This window comes from Synchiropus splendidus, chromosome 7 (assembly GCF_027744825.2).
Source record: "Synchiropus splendidus isolate RoL2022-P1 chromosome 7, RoL_Sspl_1.0, whole genome shotgun sequence".
Classification (NCBI taxonomy): domain Eukaryota; kingdom Metazoa; phylum Chordata; class Actinopteri; order Syngnathiformes; family Callionymidae; genus Synchiropus; species Synchiropus splendidus.
In genome coordinates this window covers 20277660-20299149 of record NC_071340.1, presented here as the reverse complement: position 1 = coordinate 20299149, position 21490 = coordinate 20277660, and the positions used below count along the sequence as shown (strand labels likewise).

General features: G+C 42.4%; 3 protein-coding genes across 4 annotated transcripts in view; 2 read left to right on the top strand and 1 right to left on the bottom strand.

Annotated features, from left to right (window-relative positions):
- Positions 1-44: 44 nt before the first annotated feature.
- On the bottom strand, positions 45-5248 carry bag4 (BCL2 associated athanogene 4). 2 transcript variants are annotated; one of them, XM_053869555.1, is made up of 5 exons: positions 5089-5248; positions 3764-3883; positions 1953-2177; positions 1567-1836; positions 45-1353 (listed from the first exon to the last, which is right to left on the bottom strand). In XM_053869555.1, the coding sequence occupies exons 1-5, from the start codon at positions 5122-5124 to the stop codon at positions 904-906; spliced, it is 1101 nt and encodes a 366-aa protein (XP_053725530.1). In that variant the 5' UTR covers positions 5125-5248; the 3' UTR covers positions 45-903. The 2 variants fall into 2 exon arrangements, with proteins under 2 accessions (XP_053725530.1, XP_053725531.1); XM_053869556.1 differs by having other exon boundaries at positions 4952-5235.
- A 197-nt stretch (positions 5249-5445) lies between these two features.
- On the top strand, positions 5446-7932 carry lsm1 (LSM1, U6 small nuclear RNA associated). Its single transcript, XM_053869560.1, has 4 exons — positions 5446-5902; positions 6009-6077; positions 6194-6309; positions 7461-7932. Exons 1-4 carry the CDS (start codon positions 5857-5859, stop codon positions 7629-7631), a joined length of 402 nt encoding a protein of 133 aa, XP_053725535.1. The 5' UTR covers positions 5446-5856; the 3' UTR covers positions 7632-7932.
- Positions 7933-8732: 800 nt separating this feature from the next.
- grk5l (G protein-coupled receptor kinase 5 like) overlaps positions 8733-21490 on the top strand; it is a 29466-nt gene continuing 16708 nt past the window's right edge. Inside the window, exon 1 of the mRNA XM_053869551.1 lies at positions 8733-9156. Within this exon, the coding sequence (XP_053725526.1) occupies positions 9105-9156 (52 nt within the window). The 5' untranslated portion in view covers positions 8733-9104. The remainder of the gene's footprint in view (positions 9157-21490) is intronic.

Genomic DNA, 21490 nt, shown 5'->3' with positions numbered 1-21490 from the left:
TTATGTCGTAAAGTCGAGAGGCAAACAGACCATGACATCGCCAGTTGAAAAATATAATCACATTTATTATTTTCTGGGCTTTTTCTTCTTACTAATAATAATATTTCTCAGGCAAGTATTTCCATCTTGTGTTGGAAACATGCATTACATTGGAAAATAACAGCACAACAAAAATAATGGACAAATATAACAGATGTTTCTTTACATGCAAAGCTGGTAATCTTATTTTATTATCAGTATTTCTTCCATTATACAAAATATGAAATGAAATATGGCACTCTTGTTCTGCTAACTAAACACAACAGGGTTGATCTCTACTGGACATAAGGGCGAAGTTCGACTTAAAGCCAGAAAACAGTGCTGTGGTCCAACTTGAGTTCATAACATGATTCTTTATCTTAGGTTTTTAGGGAAGTGATTGTTTGTTTTAAGTAGGTCTGGCTCACCAAGTCATTTCATCCATGACATTGGAGTAAAAATTAGGACAACAATTGTCAAGGGCTCGCTTTGATTCGAAACCATCTCACCTCAATTAAATCCAGAGAAGAGAGAGCACTTCTCCCAGCTGAGCAGTAGGAATCTCTGATGAGAACTACCACTGAGGACAATATGGCTGTCATGCAGAGGGTTGGCGGAGACGTATCACTCGACAGCAAGCCCAGATTAAGATGAATGATATGGGACCGGATTAGAACTAAACAACCCTGAAGGGGCAGGATGGTCAATAACGCGGTATAGATAGTCGTCCTGCGTCTCAAATCAGTCAGAGACAGGGGAGTCAAACCCTCACTCAGGCTGGGAAGTCAAACAATGAAATTCATGAGATCAAGGCTGTGATACAATTGTAAGGTAGATGAGGAGGAGATGAAGAAAGAAAAGCATCCTGATTCATGGTCTGATGAATCAGAAGGCTTTTTTCTCCAGTCGGTCCAGAATGGCCTGGATTTTCTGCACGGCCTCCTTTCGGGCCAGTCGCACACTTTCCTGTCCCTGAGTCTCCACAGAGTCCAGCTCCAGCAGCTCTTTGGTCAGAAGTTCCTCCAGACACCGGTAACTCTTGTCCGTTTTGTGGCCCACAAACTCATCCACATCCTCCTGAAGCAGAAACACACGTGCCATGGACTGCTGGACCTTAGCCATGCTGGGGTTGTCACTCAGAGCCTGGGGGGCAGTTTGTCCAGGGGCTTGGGCTGGAGCAGGGTCATCCTGTGAAGGGTTGGGCTCAGCTCTTCCTGTTCTGGTGTAAATTTGTGGAGGTGAGCTGATCTCTGCTGAGCCAACACTGGGTGGGTTGGGGGAAGCAACCTGCTTGGGCTTAGGGCCTGGTTGGGGAGGACGCTGGTGCTGTTGCTCCTTGAGAGACACAAAACATGAAGATTAAACACTTCTTGAAGCATTTATGGTGATATATAACTATTAACTATTTGAAACAAAATGAATTTGCTTGCTGACTATGAGTTACTGATGACTTCTGGTACAGTCAAGCGTCCATTGCTCAGAATTGGTCGGTATTATACATATGACTAACAACAGAAATAGGTGACTCCCAAAAATGCATCTGGGTACCTTAGGTTGGTAGGGCGGAGGAGCTCCGCTTCCAGTGCCAGGCCATGCAGGAGGATGAGGTGGCCGCATGGGATTTCCATAATGGTTGTGTGGAGGCTGCTGGCCCGAATGCCACGGCTGCTGCGAGTGTGCATAGCCACCCGCATGGGGCCAGGCCTCGGCCTGAGAGCTTGGATGCATTGACTGGCCACTTGGGTATGGAGGGTTTGGAGGCATTGTATGACCACTTTCACTGTAGTGAGAATATGGTCCAGCAGGATATCCTGGACCCTGAATACACAAAGACACAGTACTCAGCTTTGAGGGATCGAGACAACATTTTCTGGAAATGACTGGAACAATGGGAAAAAAAAAAAAAAAAAAAAAAAAAAAAAAAAAGACCATACCGCTTGACAGTGAGGTCCAGGGTAATGATGGTGTTGAGTGTGCGACTGTCCAGGGGGCCCACTGCCCTGCTCCGCTGGACAGCCCTGGTTAGGATAAGGACCAGGACCAGCTCTCTGTGGGTCAGCACAGTAGAACGGGTTTGATGGATGGAATCCACTTGCTGGGTACTGACTCTGTCCAGCGCTGTAGACACCATGACCATTTGGATATCCTCCTGCTATGACCTTGGAAAAGTCCAGAAGAGAAATAAAAACAATGTTATTATCGAGTGACAGGCAGACATATCATAGTGTGTAAAAGGTTAGTGATTAGAAAGACTTGAAGGAGATATTACATGAAAACCAAGTAGGCAGATTGAGGTGGCTTGTCCGAACAAGAAACAAAAACAGTCCATGTGTTACCGATTATCTGTCTATAGCACTGCAATGAGGTTGTTTGGCATTCAACTTGTCTGTAACATCACTATTTGCAAAGTCCCCCCAAGCCATTACCTCTCACCCAATCATTGCACTCCACCTTTTGTCGTAGTCCCGAGTGCGCTCTTTTTTAATTTTTTTTTTTTTGGAATAGATCAATTAAATTACAGCCACAAATTTTCTGTGATTGGCTATAGAGATTAGCTCACTCCGCAGTGGACTAAAGATGCAAGAACACGCAGGATCAAATTAATTTTTGACAGCGACAACTCAGATTAAGTCCAAATTGTGTGTTTATGCGTTCTGCGTGACACCAACTTCAGACGGATATTGTGCTTCACCTTCACCTAAAAAAGACTTCAGCAGTTCCAACTAACTGTGGAATACCAGATGACAGGCGGCATTAAGTATAACAAAGTTTTATTGTGCAAATTGTCCTGTCTGTATGTTTTACAAGTTCACAGTTCATTGTCAGTAAACCGTTTTATAATAAAACGTGTAGAAATGTAGAAGCGTGTACTTCGCCAGGTGCCGTAAATCGATGTATTCATTAGCGTTTGTCCAATGGGAATGTGTCAAAGCTGACAGCTCACTTTGAGTAAGCAGTGTCAGTACGGGACGTGGGAATGCAACACTACTGTTTTTTTTTTTGTTTGTTTTTTTAAAAGGACAACTTTATTGAAAATAAGAACACAAGGCAATCGCAAACACTGACTAAAAAAAAAAAAACTAAAATAGGTGCCTTATATGAAACCTCAGATTACACAGTATCTTGTTGAATTTTAAAAAAAAAGTGTGTCATTAATGTTTATCTGATTTCTCAATGTTCAATGTGTGTTGATAAAACTTACTGCTCGATCCCTATAGATATAAAGGTCCGTAGTCGGCCTTAGAAACATTCTAAATCCAGACCTTTCTTCTAGCCGCATTAGCCATCTGGTGACGTTTCACTCAGACAGGTCAGGACCCACTGTGTAATGCTATCTGCAAATGAAACCTCAACTGCGAAGATTGTACCTGAGCCACCGCCTGGTAATTTGTCCCTGACACTTTCCTCTAGCGCCATCTGTGCAAACTAGCTCTATGTCTCCATGTGCATGTAGATCAATACATAGATTATAAAGCACCTGTAGCCCGCATGCGTGATCTATATTATACATATGCATGAATCTCAATCCATCACACTGATAGCAAGTAAAAGAACCAGAAGATCATGAACAAATCAGAAACATAAAGGCCATCTAATCTAATCTGACTTGTGATCACTGAAATGACAAAACAGAGGTGTAGTTTAAACTGACAATAACGTTTGTTTACAGGAACCATGTTAGGGTCATGATGTCTCCTTTAAGATAATCACTAGTTAAGTTAGCATGTTATGTCATGAGCCCCACCTGCGGATTGTACTGCTGCTGAACATCCGAGCCAGAGGGATAAGAATTTGCATAGTGTCCTGTCGACTGGGACTGAGGGTACCAGTAATGTGGTGGGTAGCCGGGATACTGAGGAGCATCCTGTAACACACAAAAACATTCTGATGAGATCATTTGAGAGGTTTATGGGAAGAGAAACAAAAGCACATCCAGACCACGACTGTGTCTTTCATGGCTGCAACGACCAGTCGATTCGGTCGCAGACAGCTTGGTATATTGACAAGACGTGACATCACTGTTGTCTTTTCAGGGCATGCACATGGTTGAAGCTCCAGGACCACCACAAGACAAATGTCCAAATACTTGCTAAACATACCTTTTAAACAACTTAAAATGTATAGTTTCAAGACAATACCTTTCAACACTATACAACTGTCCACAACAAATTACATTTATAGTTTCCTGCTTTTAATTCACCCCACCATAAAGTGTGCAAATTGATGAAACGCAAACAGATGGCAATTCTACTATCACAGAAGGTGAAAAGGATCTGTGCTCAATGAACTTTTATATGGTGGTGAGGCCACAACATGCTGGAAAAGACACCAGAAAGAAACAACAGACAACCACTCAGACACATCACAATGTCACAATGCTGACTCAAATACGTTGTCGGCGACCAGTTAGGGTTTATTTCTAGTTATGAATTCAATGTTTATTAGTTAGTCTGATGTCTTCTTGTTGGAGTTCTGCTACCCGAGGCCAGGTTCTCTCACATTTCACATACCCAGTCTAAACAATGAATTATGTTGTATCAACATTGTGGATGTTAAACACACAATAGTAGGATAAAGTCGAAATATTCTACCCCTAAACAGGTTGTGGTGTATATATCCAGGCCATATACTGATGACGATAGCGTTGACGAAGGCCGAAACTAAGCAGTGACTGGAACAAGTGTGCGATCTGACAAGGCGACTGGAGCGACAACGTCGGCGTTGCGTCAGCGCAAACGTGACTGAACGTAAAGTGGACAGTGAACTAGCAGGGCAACTAACTATTACATAATAGCGGCTAGCGCCGTTAGCCGTCCACTTAGCACGGACGCTAACTCGCCTAGCTTCATCATCCACATTTGAGCTGGTTTTCGCCGCCATTCTTAGGCAGACAGGCGGTGTTGGTTCGTCGGCGCAGCATAGAAGCACTTACCATGCTGCTGGCGTCGCTCTCGGTAGGGTTTTCCGCACAAGTGAAGGGCCAGCCAGGTTTGAGACGAGACCGTGTCTAACGGCGAGGTCAGGAGCCAGAGCTTAAGCACACATTTGCCGAAAGCACGTCATACAAACCGCTGTAGTCTGTGTCACGCGTCCGCCTGATACCATCTGTTGATGGTAACTGCTCGGTTTCTCTGGCCGGGGGAGATCGCGCTTGGATACCGAATCAGGAAATGACTGAATGATGAGTCGCTGGTGAAACGCCGTCTCTTTAAGAAGCAGAGTTTGCAAGAGCAGAGAGGTCTTACTCTGATGTTTTTAATTGTGCGCTAACACATACTTAGCAGGTGGATTTCTTCCTTTTTTTTCATTATATAAGACGGAGGTTTTCAACAATTCAATCAAAAATAGGGAACCAGTAGCTCCAACTACTTTACTCTCGGCGTGTCTTCATATTTGAGATTAACAGAGAAAAGTAATTAATAAACTAGAAATATGTTTCCACTACAACCGAGGGTGGTTCCTCACTTCGGTCCGGAATCGTCCGTCTAGCCTTAGTGATCAGAGTGGTCACCATAATTACATAAACGATCTTTGGTTCGACATCTCGTCAAACCAAATTCCACCATTAACTTTCAACTTGACATCGACGTATTCACTTTGGTTTTAAATTCAGATCTTGCATTTTATAACTCGGAAAAAATCAGTATGACTTTTTTTTACGTATGCACACGTTTTTTTTCCATGGAGTACAAGGGGTTAACAGATACAGGAAGTAAATCCAAGCGTTTATAAATGCACTTCCGGTGCCCCTTTTTTTATTCGTTTAAAACACATTTTGAAAAATCCATGGCGTTGCCTGTCCTGGAATCATAATTAAAGAACAAAGATCGGCCCAAGATGAATTACGTACCTGGGACGGCGAGTCTCATCGACGACATTGACAGTGAGTTTCGTTAGCAGCAGCTCCTGAGATGTGAAGAATAGCCGTGCGTGTTTGGTCCACAAACTTGTTTCATAAAGTGTTCATCTGAATTCTCTTTCTCCTGCAGAGAAGCACCTAGTCCTGCTTCGCGATGGAAGAACATTGATCGGCTACCTGAGGAGTATTGACCAGTTCGGTATAATGTCAACATTTGATCGTTCGCTCTCTGGCTAAATGCTAAAACCTACTCCTCCTTAGTCAAAAACTGTGAGTCTCTCAGGGAAAATGGGTTTGTGTGTGTGTGTCTTTCAGCCAACCTAGTGTTTCATCAGACGGTTGAGAGGATCCACGTGGGGAAGAAATTCGGCGACATCCCGAGAGGAATCTTCATCGTGAGAGGAGAGAATGTGGTCCTACTTGGAGAGATAGTGAGTGCGAGTCGCGTCCCTTTGAGAGGAACCTATTCGGTCTGAACGGTGGACCGATCCAAAACATGAAACGTCCTGTTTACGTAACGGTTTAAAACGTAAACACATGTAGCGATACTAAGGTATGAGTACAATCTTTAAATGTCACTTGACTTAGGATCTCTTGTTTACTACTTTTTACTCCAGGCATCATTATCAATGTCGTGCGATGCTGGAGATGATGCTGAGATTACATTGTTGCCATCATTTAAACCAACCTTCATGTCTTGTTTTCCGCTTCTGCGAGATCCGTTTGCATTTCAATTGTGAACCCAATGCATGTCTTTTAAAACGAATGTTGACTTGCTTACTTAAGTAGCCTTTGTAAAATGAAATGTTTAATTCAAGAATTTTATTGTTAAAAGGATTGACTTCAATGAGACTTGGTGTCGAGGATATAGGGAAGTTGAAAGTCACTTAATGAAATGGGAGTTTTTTTTGTTTTGCTTTCTAAATAGAATAGTTAAAAACAAGTGTCTGGACTTGCTAAAAATGGTGAATGCTTGGGTTTTAAATGGCATTCTATATACTGTAGATTTGCCAGTGTTTCAAAGGTTTTCTCATTCATTTGTATGGCATCGAAGCTGTGAGATTTCTTCTCTTATGTGTTGTTGGAGCTTTGTTATGCTACTGCCACATGTTAACCGAGCAAATAAAATAGAATGCAGTCACATTGGGTAAATGTGAGCGGCTTGGTTAAGATATTCGCTCTTTTTCTTGTTTTTGGCTAATACAACTGTTGCTTCCCGAGATGCTACTTTCGCCTGCATTCAGTTTGATCATTATGAAATTTGCCTTTAAAACTCTACTTCAGTAGATTGCCATTGGCAGAACTTCCACTAGAAGCAAAATGCAAGATCAGAATGTGAAAACTATCGAAACATTGCATACATCTTTGACTTTGTGTTCGAACTGTCTGGTTCTTTACATCATACTAGTACAGATTCCTGTTTCATTGTAGAATCTGTGTAGCTTGTATCTTATTAAAAGACTAGTCCCAAGGTGGAGCATGAAATGACAGACATTAGGTGTTGAAATATTTGCACCTCTAATATTGTTTATTTACAGCAGAGTCCACTGTCGTACTGACCAGTGTGATGTTCTCTCGACAGGATGTGGATAAACCATGTGATGCAGTCCTTCAGCAGGTGCCCATTGAGGAGATCCTGGAGGAGCAACGGTTGAAGCAGCAGGCCAAACAGGAAACAGAAAAAGTCAAAATGCAGGTCCTGAAAGACCGAGGCGTGTCCATCCCCAAAGCTGATAACTTGGACGAGTACTAACCTCACTTGGAGCCTCTTTTGTTGCCAGTTTGTATCAGACTGACTAGTATTATTTTTGAAAGCACATGAGTGTGTATTATGAGCACTTAGCCTCCATACTGAACAGAATGGTGTGAATTTTACTTTAATTATTCACTAATCAATGCTTTTCATGAGTTTGTATTTCGGGCCATCGATGATTTGAGCCAGCAGCACTTCTTGTGGATGTGTTTTTACTTTGGGTATCCGCAATCATTTTCATTTTGGGATAATGCTTCAAAATGCTTCATTAAAATCTGGCTATGGTTCGCTTTTTGTTTAACTCTCACTTAGTTCTCTGAACTTTGTATCCACGCTTGTGGCAGCAGGGGGTGCTACACTACATCCCAAGTACTTTTGAACTGGGATGCATAGTTTGGACCAAGGTTATTCAATTTATTCCTCATGATTGTTGGCAACACAGGCCTCCGATGGATCTATGATTTGAATTTTGTGATTTGTTTGAACAAAAGGAGTTCGTGTGTTGTCTTAATATATTTCTCATCCAAAATTAGAGGTAAACTATAGATTGTTATTTTGGCAAACAAGAGACTGTGTCAACGCTTTTTATCATTTTTTAAAAAATCATATCCCACAATTACTCAAAAGGGGTCTGTGGTTCGTATATATATATATAGTGTATACAGTGTTCCTGTGTCCTTTAATGTCTGAAGATCTGGGGTAAGGCACCTGTGCCAAACTAAGGGACCAAGGACCCGAATCCTGGCTGCATCAATGTATTTGGCTGGTGCAATGATTGGTCACAATTCAAGTCATTGGAGATGTTGATATTGTGAAATCTAAAGATCACAGTTTTCAGCTACAGGAATGTCAACAAATATTTGGAATTTATGGAATATTTGTGACCCCGGTGTAAGACTCATATTTACTTAAGAAAAAAAAAAGAAAAAAGTGTGTGTGTGTGTGTGTGTATTTGCAGAGCACAAAGTCGGTTGGCTGACGCTGTGAATTTAATAAGGCATGGTTTGGGGCAAAAATATGACAGACCGGTCAAATACATGTGGGTGACACGTTGTCTTATTTTGGTGATTGCGGCCTGCACTTCCGCTGTGTGCGCTTCCAACTTGACGCGCGGCAGGCCCAGCCCAGTTCGATTACGCACCGGGAGAGGTGAGGGGCGCTGATGTCCTCTCTGGCACCGAGTCCGCACCTCCGCTCTTCAAATGCTGAGCCCGTAGAGTTGGAGGACAGATCCAGCCGAGGAAGCGACCGCGGCTTGCTCCAGCATGGCGATCTTCCGAGGCGACTGGACTAGACACGGAGCGCAGCAAGAACCAGAACCATGCTCTGCTCACGCCGCAAGCAAATCTATCACGAGCCGCTTTGAGATGAGTGAAATGTGTTCGGATTGCGAGCAGGAGTGAGCGCGCGCCGTGCGAGCTGAAGGACGCTGGTTTATCCCGCAGAAGCCTCCCGCAGCCAGGGTTGTCTTTGATGGAGCTGGAGAACATCGTAGCCAACACTGTCCTGCTGAAAGCCAGAGAGGGTGAGTGACGCTCGGACGCGCGGCAGCTAGGCCTGGACCTGCCTCATCTAAGGTGGGCTCGTGGGGGGATGACGGCAGGTGTAACCCGCGCGCTCACCGTCCTCACCTCATCTCCTCTGCGTGTCCGTCCACCATCACTGCACAAACGGCGGTAGTGACATTGAGCAAACCATGGTTATTATGAATGATTTGTGCCGTGGTTATCAGCCTCTCACATCCGCTTTCATGTGCTCTTTCGCAATATTCAACATGCTGGGACACACGCACTTCTTCCACGGCAGTTACGTCATCAGATCACCTTTCAAACTGGAGCCTACACTTGTTCCCACCGTACAAGAGTGTGTGGGAGTGTGTGTGTGTGTGTGGATCTTATTATGAGCAAGACAAGGCAATATGTGGGCTTTTCCGTTGTTGGTCCAAACATTCACTTGAATGTCCAGCTCATGGGCCATGGAGGCTGTAGCCAAACACATCCAGTGAGCGGAGCTTTATTCTGAACATCTTCAGTGACAAACTTTGTTTCCTGATGATCTGGTCAATGCAGATCATTAAAGTGCAGATCATTTGTCGTGAGATGCCCCTTTGTTGTTGTACAGAAGGATTTAAAGAAGTCTCTGAAAGAGGCCTCAGTGAGTTTGGTGAGTCTGCTGGATAGTCTAAGCCGTGCTTCTCGGAGTCTCTGAGGGAGACTGAGCAAGAGTAAAATATGAATTATGTGTCTGGATGGGGGAGGTCTGCTGCTTTCCTTTCAGTCACTGTGTGCTTTATTCTACTGGGCCTGGTTGACTGTGTGTGTATACAGTACATCACTTGATGTTTCAGCATGTTTCTCAAACTTTCTATTATATCCTTGTTTTAAACCATGAAGGAGGTCCAGGCTGAGAAGAACAAGAACCACACTAAGCTCTTAAACACCAGTAGGTACACTTCACTTTAGGCAGTGGGTGAACCTTTGTTTTTAAATGGATTCCTGTGATGCACTGTGGTGCACTCAGCCTCAGGACAAAGCCCCGTTATGAGCAAGAGTTCGACAAGTGATATCCACACCAAACAGGTAAACACTCACAAGTATCATATTTATTGGTTCATTATGTGCAAACTGAACCCTTAGCTGATGCTTTTGGCCTTAAGGAATGGCATTATGCTCACTAAGTCCAGCTGTTAATGGACAAACAGAATATACGCATGAAGGACCTTGGCTGCAAAATATTTTTATTACAGCTTATCCATGTCACAATATAATATAATATAATATAATATAATATAATATAATATAATATAATATAATATAATATAATATAATATAATATATTATAAACCTGATACTCAGGAAGATATTTGATATTCGATAACCCCGGGATCAAAATAGAAAGAGAAACACTTAAAATGACTTAAAACATTTACTTGAAAAACAGAACTACATCAATTAAATAAAAGCTAGAAAAGCACCTGAGAGTGCAAACCTGCATCAAGCAGCTTCAGTCCATCTCCAACACAACCTCCTAAATACAAAGTATCCTTCAAATAAATTCCTGGATCCAGACGGTGATCACTCGCAAAATTGAATCCTGTGTTCCTTTTCCCATATTTCCTGAAAATTTCATCCAAATCTGTCCATCAGTTATGAGGGCAAATTGAAGACAAACAAACCAAAGCCGAACCATAACCTCCGAAGCATAACCTCCTTGGCTGAGCTGGCAATTTATAGGGAAATAAAATATTTGGAAAATGAAAAACAAAACGATGAAATGCAGCACACGCAGTCGTGGCTGTAACTTCTATCTGAATCTTTAGTTCCAGGTCCATCTCTCTCTGCTTTAGTATGTATCTTTCATTGAAGAAAACACAGTTGAATCATGCCAGCAAGCAACAATCGGGATAGAATAATCTGAAAAATGAGTAACTGCTGGCTAACTAACCTGTTGAAAGTATTCACGAAGACCGTGGACCAAGATATGCCGTCTGAGTATCTCGACCGATACTCGCACAAAAACACAAGTGGACACGAAAAGGTACAAATAATGCGTTGCAAAAGATTAGCATGTGTTGAATTTCTGAAATTGATTTTATTATTATACCTGAAGTGACCCTTGCTCCTAGACATTGTTGAAGCACATTTGTTAACATGAGATGTATATAGCCGACAACTTTACCCAATGTGGTGGATCTGTTGCACACTAGTGGCACCCACATTTGCGTTCCAACCCTCATGACCTTCCCAGGGTTCACTGTCCCTACAGTTGCGTGTGTAGTCGCTGTGGGGAACCCTCTCCTTGGAAGCCTCTGCTGGTCTATCAATGGTAATAAAAGAACAGTGACGTAAAGCAGGAAATAATAAAGACGTGACTCCGGGTCACAGTCGGTGATCGTGAAATAAGCTGCGCAAATTAATAAGAACAGTTAATGACTCGTGACAGATCTTTCTTGTCTGTGTTGGTGCCGGTCCAGTCGCTCCACTGTGCCTGTGTGTGGGAGAGAAAAGGCCTTTTACAACCTCACATCAGGGATGAGACGAGCCTTTGAGTAAACAGCTGAAGCGTTCTGAGCAGCCTGATCAATGGTTTCAGTCCGACAACCAACGGCGCTCACACCAAAACATGTCGCAGCGTTGTTATGAGTGAGTTATCGATCCTGTCGGGATGGTTTTACCTTACGGCCACTCGAAATGTGTGTGTTCCTCTCCCACTGCTCACGCGCTGTCAGGGCCAAGTTTTAGGTCACACACTATCAACAGTAGGAGAATGTGAAAGGGGGGAATAAAGAGTGTTTGTTTATGTTTGCGCATTGCTGAACTGAAGTCTTTTTTTTGCCTCCAAACTCTTCCCGGACGGTCCAGTTTACACTGCAATCTCTTCGTGTTTATGTCGGCATCATCACATTTTCCCAAATGGTCAGTGAGACGGGGAAATAAAAACGCTATTGATATCACCAAACTCAATGTGGTAAAAAGATTTGACACAATTTTGCGTCAGCGCTGGGGTGACTGACTAACCCTCAATGTTCCGTAGATAATTAGAGCTGGCTTTTGCACAGGCTTTTAATATGTGAGATGAATTTGAAAAGAGCCCAAGAGTGACACTAGTGACTGGTGCATGGAATTTGAACAGGGATAATGGCGGTCATTTTTGGTGGCTTCTGACACTAATTTAGCTCAGCTCTACGAGCCTCTCAGCTCAGTCTCATAATGCTGATGACACGAATAATGCCAGTGTTTTTAATTTCATTTGTAGTCCTGATTAACATTGCCTGGTTTAGTCTCGTGATCTTAGGAGGAACTGAAGAGGGAATTTTGAAGGGACTCTTGAGGCTCAGAAGTTGCTGGTCTGGTTTGGCCAAAAAGCAGCTCAGCCAAAAAATAATTCATCCAATATTCTAAGTTAATTTCAGCTAAAATTCTATATTAATGACCAAATATGTGAAAAACAATCATAAAAAAGTATATATCATTAGTTACTAGTACTGAATTGCTCAAGCACACGTGTATTGCCATTGCTTTATTAAAAAAAAATATATAGTCAGCAGTCAACACAAAACTGAATATGAACATGTGATAACTAATAAAAATGAGCTGTTAGCTATAATGCTACCTCGGTACGGTGGGTTCTTCAGTTTCGGTTGTGATCCATGGGTATTTGACGATTTGCCGTGGCACTTACAAACACATTGGTTCTGTCTAACCTTTGACTGTTGCTTGTCATAGTCTTATCTCTTCAGATCAAATTTGCCAACTGATGCCCATGTACCCGCCTGGGCTTGAACACTTTCTAGATCTCTTTGTCTGTTCGAAAAAGGGAAGTTGAATGACCTTGACCAGTGGCCCAAAGCTTCAGTAAACTCACAAACATTTCCAAGAATTAATTTAATAAATAAAATATTGATGCAGTGTCGTTCCCTCAAGTATTGATATGTGAGTGTAAGAATATTTTTTTTATAATAGAGTGATGGGGCGCTGTCAGTAACCAAAAGGCTTTATAGCTAGGATTTTGAAACAGTGCGTCCAAAGCTCTGCCCCCAGCCCATTCTCCTCCCAACACGCCATGTCAACAACTCTCTTAACAACTTGCTTTGTAAAAAAGAAGCTTTTAACATCTATTTGTACAAAAATAACTTTTTATAAAAATATACATCTGAGTCATAGAATCATTTACAGGGAACTGAGCTTTTCAGGTTCAGTTTCTTTTTTTATAATTTAGATTTTCTAATGTGCCTGTGCCTGCACAGCATAGGGAGTGGGAGGAGCGAGTTTTGTGCGGGAAAAAAACAAACAAAAATACTCTTCCTATTAAAAATGATGAGTATATATGAGTTAGTTTTGGAAACTAATGTTTAAAGTTTGGAACTTGTGGTTTCCTCCTGTCATCAGCGTCAGACATCTCATCAATAACATCGCGCTTCCATGCCGGGAGTGTCGCGACTCGCGAGATGTGGATAACCGCAGGATTACCCCACTAAACAAATATGGCGACCGCGATGGCCTAGCTACGACAGTAGTAGTAGTAGTAGCAACCAGTGTTATGACGCAGTAGTGCATTATACAGGCTCTAATAAATGGAAATTTAGGGCGTCTTTCTGAGAAAAACCTGGTGTCTATTTTTTCATGTTTTGCAGTAGATTCACTCGTAACTAAAAGCCTGGTAACTATGCTCACTTATTGGCATATGGACTTTAAAATCGGTGTATGAATTGCTCGAACAGAAATAAGTAATCTGTGTTGCTTAGAATGACAAATAAGAAGGTGATCCAGGATCAAACAGAGTTGGACATGAATGTTATTATGTGGCTTGTTACTTCTGTGTCTGGAGGGTCAGTCTGTTATAAATGAAGTCTTTCCTCCTCTGAGAAACAAGATGCATCCGAGCAGCCCTGCATTATCTCGATGACGTCTTGTAAAACAATGCATTATCAGGTAGATACGGCCTTTAATCAGATTGATTCTTACATAACCGAGTGAGGGGGCTGCTGCCATCCAGCTGTATCTTCCTGTGAAGGAGACACTTTACAGATGATGAGAACACGAGCTGAATGGAAACACCCTGCACTGCAGCGTGGTCATCAGTAAATCACCTGATGGCCACTGTCGTAGGAGGAAACGCTGCGCTCCAAAGGCTGTTATGTAAGAGGAGAATATTCACGCTTGACATCACTGCCGGGTAGATAGAGGCAGCGGGTCTATTAACAGGCCCGGCTGTGTTAGCAGATGTGGGGTGTGAGTTTCCTCTGTGACTGAGTGTGTTTCTTTCCTTGCCTCCCCATTCACAACTCGCTCTGGCAGCGCTCGTAGATTCCAAAGCCAAGCAGGCGAACGTCATCAGCTGTCTGAGTGAATGAGAGTAAAGGGGAAAAACTGCATGGCTGCCTCCAGATGCCTTTCTTCAACCGAGGTTTCCACAGACGAGGGAATTTGCTGGGGCTACTTGACTCGATTCTGGCTTTCTCATTATCCTGTCATGTTTTCAATGATGTCGTTGAGCAATCGCTGATGCCGCGTCCAAGGCTTTGTCCATTTGGGCTTCATAATGGAGCTCATATTGTCATGACTGGCTATGTTGTTGTGTGTCTATGTTTGTATGTGATGTATGGCTTGGATGATCATGGCAAAAAGGAAAATCACGATTACTAATTGAACCTTCTACCTTGGTTTTGGTTAACTTGATTATCCCAATGTTGACGTGGTATATTCTCTAAATATTTGAGTTACAGTATTAGTCACCTTCTGACAATGTTCAAAGCTGTTCCTGTCCAAGGAGACCAATTTCGGGGCTAATGGCATGCTCCTGGAAGGCACCAAAAGCTGTTTCAATGACGTCATATAAAGACTCAGATGCAGCTGAAGAAAACACTGCTGGATCTGGATTACACAAACCAACATCCAGCTCATTTCACAGCAGCTCTACACCCACATTGATGGTGTTCATCCAGTGTCCACAACCTTGAAGGAGCAACACTGAGCAGCTCCATCCCAGCTAGCAGAATCCGACATCCTCTACGTGGAACCAGGCACGAGTCCTATCCAGTGTACATTTGCCTCATGTGCTTGGGAAAATGCTTAGGACCAGACATTTCCATGGCGGTTTGACACTGTACATGTCGGTTTCTCCCAAACCTGAATTGTTTAAAATAATTTACTCTAATACAAGGAATGCAGTTGAGTAGCGTAGCAACAGGTCAGGGCAGCTTCTTGGGGCCAGTGGCAACATCCTGGACTGGTCTCACACACACACTCACTCGCCTGGGGAGAATCCATTTTGTCTCAGATATGGCCTTCGTCTACATGACAAAGTCCGAATCCCACAGCTTTTGAAGGTCCAGAGTGGCTTCAACACTGAGATTCATCCAGCCAGACTTTAAAAAAAAAAATCTAACAAGAAATATAATTAATACAAATATTTTCAGTGCCAGTTGTAGATTATATTTGGGACAAAAATGGCATTGAATATATACACTGGAAAGCAAACATTCACGCTGTAAATGTCCCCACTGTGTGGGACAAATAAAGGACATCAAATTTAATCTAATCTAATGTAATTAGAGTATATAACTGGTTTTCCAGTGCAGACCAGATGTGTAGCTCCCTGGCTGCCTTTCATGAAATCCTTTAAGAATGTCTTTAAGATCCACCGCAAATACAGAATTCTCCCATTCAGTAGTTGACTCATATCAATAGTGTCTATTTAGTGCTGTGCGTGCGATACACAACTTGCTGTAGGAGTACGGGGCGTTTGTGGGGGCGTGGGTCACGTTGTTCGTGTCATCATCGCATACAGGAATCCGCACATGATTCATGCAGGGGATGAAGCATGTGGTTTTGTTCTTACAAGTGTGTCCTTAAGCTTGCGCAGTCAGGAAGTGATGGGGAGGGGATTCACCTCAACATCTTCATCATGTGACCCCCATGACAAGTCACAGCAAGCTGCCCTGTCTGCTGACAGTGGGACTGTGAATAACCCCCTTGGTGGAAGCCAGTCATCCCACTGGCTCTTTTCTTAAGAGCGCCTCTGACGGCCCTCCACCATGACATCATGCTACACACTCATGTTGGCCAGACAACTGGGGAGCGTTAATAGGCCGAATAGTTGGCAGAGTCAAATACACACGAGGGTCGTTTCCTTGCTGGGTTGTTCTGACGGGAAAGAGGAAAAGAAAATCCGGGAAGACGTTCAACCTCACACACCTGCAGGCTTCTTCCACACTCGGACTATCACAGAAGCAATTCACTTTGATTATTGCAGACACTGTTAAGCCCCACGTCCTGCCGGCTTGCCTTTAAAAAATAGATATAAATACAAAGAATATCTTTACACCAGCTTCGTTCTCTAGTCCATCTTGTAATGACATGTACTAGACTTATATTAGAGAAAGGGCTCTCAGTAGATTAAAATTTTTAATCTCAATTAATCGAGTTTGTTCATGATTTGGAATCCATTTGGTCCATTTCAGTCCTTATTAATGAAATTCAGCGCAAACAAGGACAATTTATACAGAAGTGCCACAACCAGAACCTGTCCAAAATTGGAGGTTCGTTCAGGAAGACAATTTTTTTAAAGGTATTTAAGAAAAATTGGACTCCATTTTTTTCTCCTGTTCATTTGATTGTGGACTTTGAAAATGGCCCCTTTTGACTCCCTTCACATCACCATCTTCATGGCTGTCATTGAGGAGCTAAAGTGAATTCAATTTATCCGTCAATGTTATACACAGATTTGGGTGTCTATTTGTCTTCACTGAACAGTTGGGATGTTTTATTGATTCACAAGAAAGCTGGTGGCGCGTCTTCATTGACTGTATCTTCAGCTCCTGCCATCGGTTCTGCATGAACAAACGCTCCACAGCACAGTCAGAATCGAGGTTTCTCGCGGACGACGCACCATAAGGCTCTGTGTTGTGAGTGGGAGTGTGACTCATTTCTTCTTGAGTGGAAAATTCATTTCTCTGGCACTCACTCTCTCTATTGTTATTTCTGCCTCTGCCCACACATACAGTATATGTAACCACGCTGGATGCAACAAGTTCACGCTTGTTCTCCGGCGCTGCAGTGTGGAATTCTGGGAAATATTTCAGATAATTATCTAAAGCATATAAGATGGAGGGCAGGAAGGTGCTGAGGAAAAAATCTCAAGAATGCACTGCAGTAGCTCTAAATACTTTATCTCTGCAGACATGCAGGTGGTTGCTGATGCTGTGTTTTATTGGTGCACTTCCTGTAATATTTCTTTAATGGAGCGTCCGATGAATATTTCATGCGCGTTAATCGGGGAATAATCGATCATCCAGGCGCTTCCCTGCTAACAACTGCTGAGTGTGGAACTCAACTCTGCAGCACACGTCCCAAACAGGGCATGTATGTAGTACGTTTTGGACATTGTTTGAGCAAAAAGGCCCACTAGGAGTGACTGAGACAAATGTCTTATTGTTGCACATAAGCTTAGCTGATTTGTCCAAAGACTATTTATAGCTGTCTCATTAGCTGTGCAAAATACCATTGAGGTTTTCAACAATAATCCAAGTCACATATGGCACTGACGTATTAGTACTGAGACAAAATGGATTCTCCCAATGTAGTACATATGCCAGGCTTGTAGAGCAGAGGGAGCTGCACCGCTGCACTAGCATAGAAGCAAAGTGAAACTTTCAAATAAATGATACTTTTAATGAATGGATTCCATGGCACTTTCTGCCATACTCTTAACATTAGCGGTTCACCAATCGATCCACCGGCCGATTTATTGGTACCGATATGGCTATTTATGACGCCATCTGCCGATCACACGACGAATATAAGGTGATTTCTTTTTCTGATTTATTTCTTTATTTAAATATGATGCTGTTTGTATTTATACTTGATGAGAAATACTTTTAAATTAAAATTTGACATCGCAATGTGAAATTGAAATTGACAATTCAAAAAAAAATGTAAATTGACAAAACAATTCTCTGGAAAATCACACTACTGCAGAGAAGACTTACAGCACGATGGGGGTCATTTGGCAATAGTTCTCTGTCAAGAAAAATGACAACCGAATTGCTGTTCATAGCGTGTGCACTCAAGAGGCTCACAAACGAATGCTAACTGGGGCTAAGTGCAGACAAAACAAATGCGAATGGAAGCTATCAGCAGCCAACTCTGGGGTCCAGGTCCCTGGACTTGTAGTCAATGAAAAGACGAGCGCTCTGTCAGGTTATAGGGCAACATTCCGCTATTTATTAAGTGATGAGTGAAGTCCACATCGTGAGTTTGATCTGTTCATTGTTCATTGAAAAGGGAATAAAACTTATTTAGTTTTTTAAGTTGCAATGTTTTCTATACAGTGTTGCTCAGTAATGTTATTTAGTAGGTTTATGTTATTAATAAAACTGAAAATGCCGGCTCAGAGAGGATGAACTTCCCATCTGACTCAAGGATGGGAACTCATGCAGACAGGACTGACTCTGTCTCTCTGTGGACAGGGTCTAAATCAAGTGCTTTCCTGTATAAAAAAGGGTCAGGATAAGTTATTGGAGGATGAAAACAGCTCAAATGCATTTCAAAGACACCCACAAGTGCTTAATTTTAATCCTAGCCCTTTGATCAAGGTTCAAATAGAAGTGCAGAGAGGTACTTCAGTCGATGAAGTAGACAGCATCACAGCTAAAGCTGATGCGGCATTAAAATATCACCATTCATTAAGTGAACAATGACTCCTCTTCACAGCACGCAGAGGTGGTGGGCAACAGCGAACACAAATACTGGCAAAATATCGAAGTATGTTTTTGAAATGACCCTGGTTGTCCAAACATCCGAATTTAGTGAGTGATCCTAGACTGTCTTTGTTCTTCACCTCTGTTGTCAGTACAATGAATGACTCAGTTTCCTGACTCACTTTGGGGTCACTTTCACTTTCAGACAAGCAATGTGTTTTAATGATTTAACATTGAGATACTGTGTTGGTTTTGTTGTATGAGGTGGAAGGTGCCCCTTCCTTTTGCTGCTTATACAAAACTGCGTGGAGACTGTTTTTGAAATAATGCCTCATAAATGTTTGGAATCTTTTCATTCATTAACGATAATGAAATCCACTGGAGGAGACGTCTCGTGTGCTCGCGTGAAGACTGAAATGTCTGATATGATTATTTGTGTCGGCACGCGCTCATACTTTTCCTTGGCCATGATGTTGCCATAACAGGGACAAGAGTACAGCAAATGTCAGAAAAGAATTGGGAGCTCTTGTGTGTCTGTGTTGATGCGTTTCAGAGCATTTCTTCACCCAGGAGTCTAAAACGGGTGATCACTTGAACTGGAGTTACGGTCAGTTGGACATTCCATTCTGAAATATTTGTTTTCACAGTTTGTTTAATCAGCCCGATAAGTCTCCCGCTTGAACTAAAAACACTTTTTTGAATTGGGTAACACCAAAGACCCTGCGTGAGTGAGAAGAAATAGAGCCTGGATTACATGGCTATAATGGTCACACAACCAAAACATTTACGTAGGTGAGCAAACACACTGACGCCATGTCAGCCAGGAGGAGTGTCTGGTTACCACTTACGTCATGCGGACTATGTTCCGTCCTCCTGGAGCTTTAGCGCCGAGCATTTTTCTGCACGAGTGCGGGTCAGGGCTTCACATTTAATTTGAATAACTGCAAGCTTGTTGCTACTGAACCAGTCTAGTACCAGGGCTTTTGTTCATCGAATAAATACAAGCTCTTTAGATCATTGTTGACGTAGAATACATAAAAATCAGCGCAGACACACACAATCTGTGTAAGAGCAACTGTCGCAGCTCTCCGGCGCTGAGGTCACGGACCGGTTTGACCACCTCGCTTTGTATTAACACACTGCTCCTGCCCTTGGGCTGCCTGCTATTTATAGCAGTTATGTTTACAAGGACATAAAGACCAGAAAATACTTGCTGGTTTTTCTTCAGCTGTGTGGACATGACACCGTGGGAAACACGTCTGTGTGTTTATCTTTAAAATCATTAAATCTTTACTGTAGAGGCTTGAGATTTTTCTTGAGCTCAAAGTGGATCTTCTCAGAAGTACTTCATTGGTCAATGAACACTGCCCATCGGATCCCTCTGTGTTTTATTGTCTGTGGCTGATTTGAGTTTATGAGCCATCGGTGAGCTACACCAAATAATCATGCAGCGTTGCCAGGTGAAAGCATGCGTCAGCTGTGTAAGCAGCCGTAACATCCACATTCATCCCGTTATTATTGTGGTTATGAGGAGTGAGAGGAAGGCGAGCGGCTGGTGATGGTGCTGTGAAGCTCAGGGAGCCGCATGACATCATGGTGGAACGGGGCAACAAAGAGTATCTTCCTGCTATAGTCCTCTCTCTCTGCTCAGGTCTGGGCAGCGTTTCCCCTGGTTTCCTCCAACTCATACACACGCACACACTCGGTAATAATAAGCCTTTGAAGCTCCACGGAGTGAAGCTGTTTGTGCTTTTTATGGCAACAATAATGTGGCATCATCAATAAGTATAATGTATCTATCAAGAACAATAAAGAAAAGAAAAAAACAATAGTCAATAATTTGCCAAAACATAGATTTTGATCGCAGCATTAACATGAAGATATAAACAGCAATATTGAATTATCTCCTTTTTATTTAAATTTTAATGTAATGTGTTTTCATTGACAATTTATTTCCATATTGTCACATTCTGTTAATCATTTCTATTCATACATATTTCTAATATTCTGTTGTGATTTTTTTTTTTAAACATTCATTTGAGTGCATTCTTCCGAGTCAACACATGAAAGGACAGTATAGTATTTTACTACCAGAAATTAAAATATTTGTCCCACAGTGGGGAAATTCAGCTGTTTATTTGTGACGGAAGTCCTCTTATAACAAAACACTTAATTGTGCTGTGAATTGAAACCAAACTTTTTTTTCTTCATCATTAAAAGCAGCTGAAGCGATGCCGGTTCCGCTCTACCAAAAGTTCTCATGCTACTTTTATCCAAACAAACTCTGCCTCTGGTCCAAAGAAGCCACCCGGCCTTGTTGAAGTGCCTCAGGCGCTTCCTCTCTGTTAGGTGGAGCGGACTCAGTGCCGATTCTTAAATGGGATTGCGATTAAAATTGATCCAGTGCGTCTGACGAGGGACAAGTGATGAGGTTTTGAGAAGAGGCATGAACAGATATCTCCTACAGCCTACAGGAATCGGATCATGTGCTAGCTACTCTGCAAAACAATGCGAAGGTGGTGGTTGCCATGACTACTAATCTCTGATCACTCATCAAATGTACTCATGGAGATTTTGAGGGGAATTTGTGTGTGTTGTTTGGGCTGAGTAGACAGTGTGATAATGTAGCCAGGTGAACCGAATGTGGTCTTCATTTGGA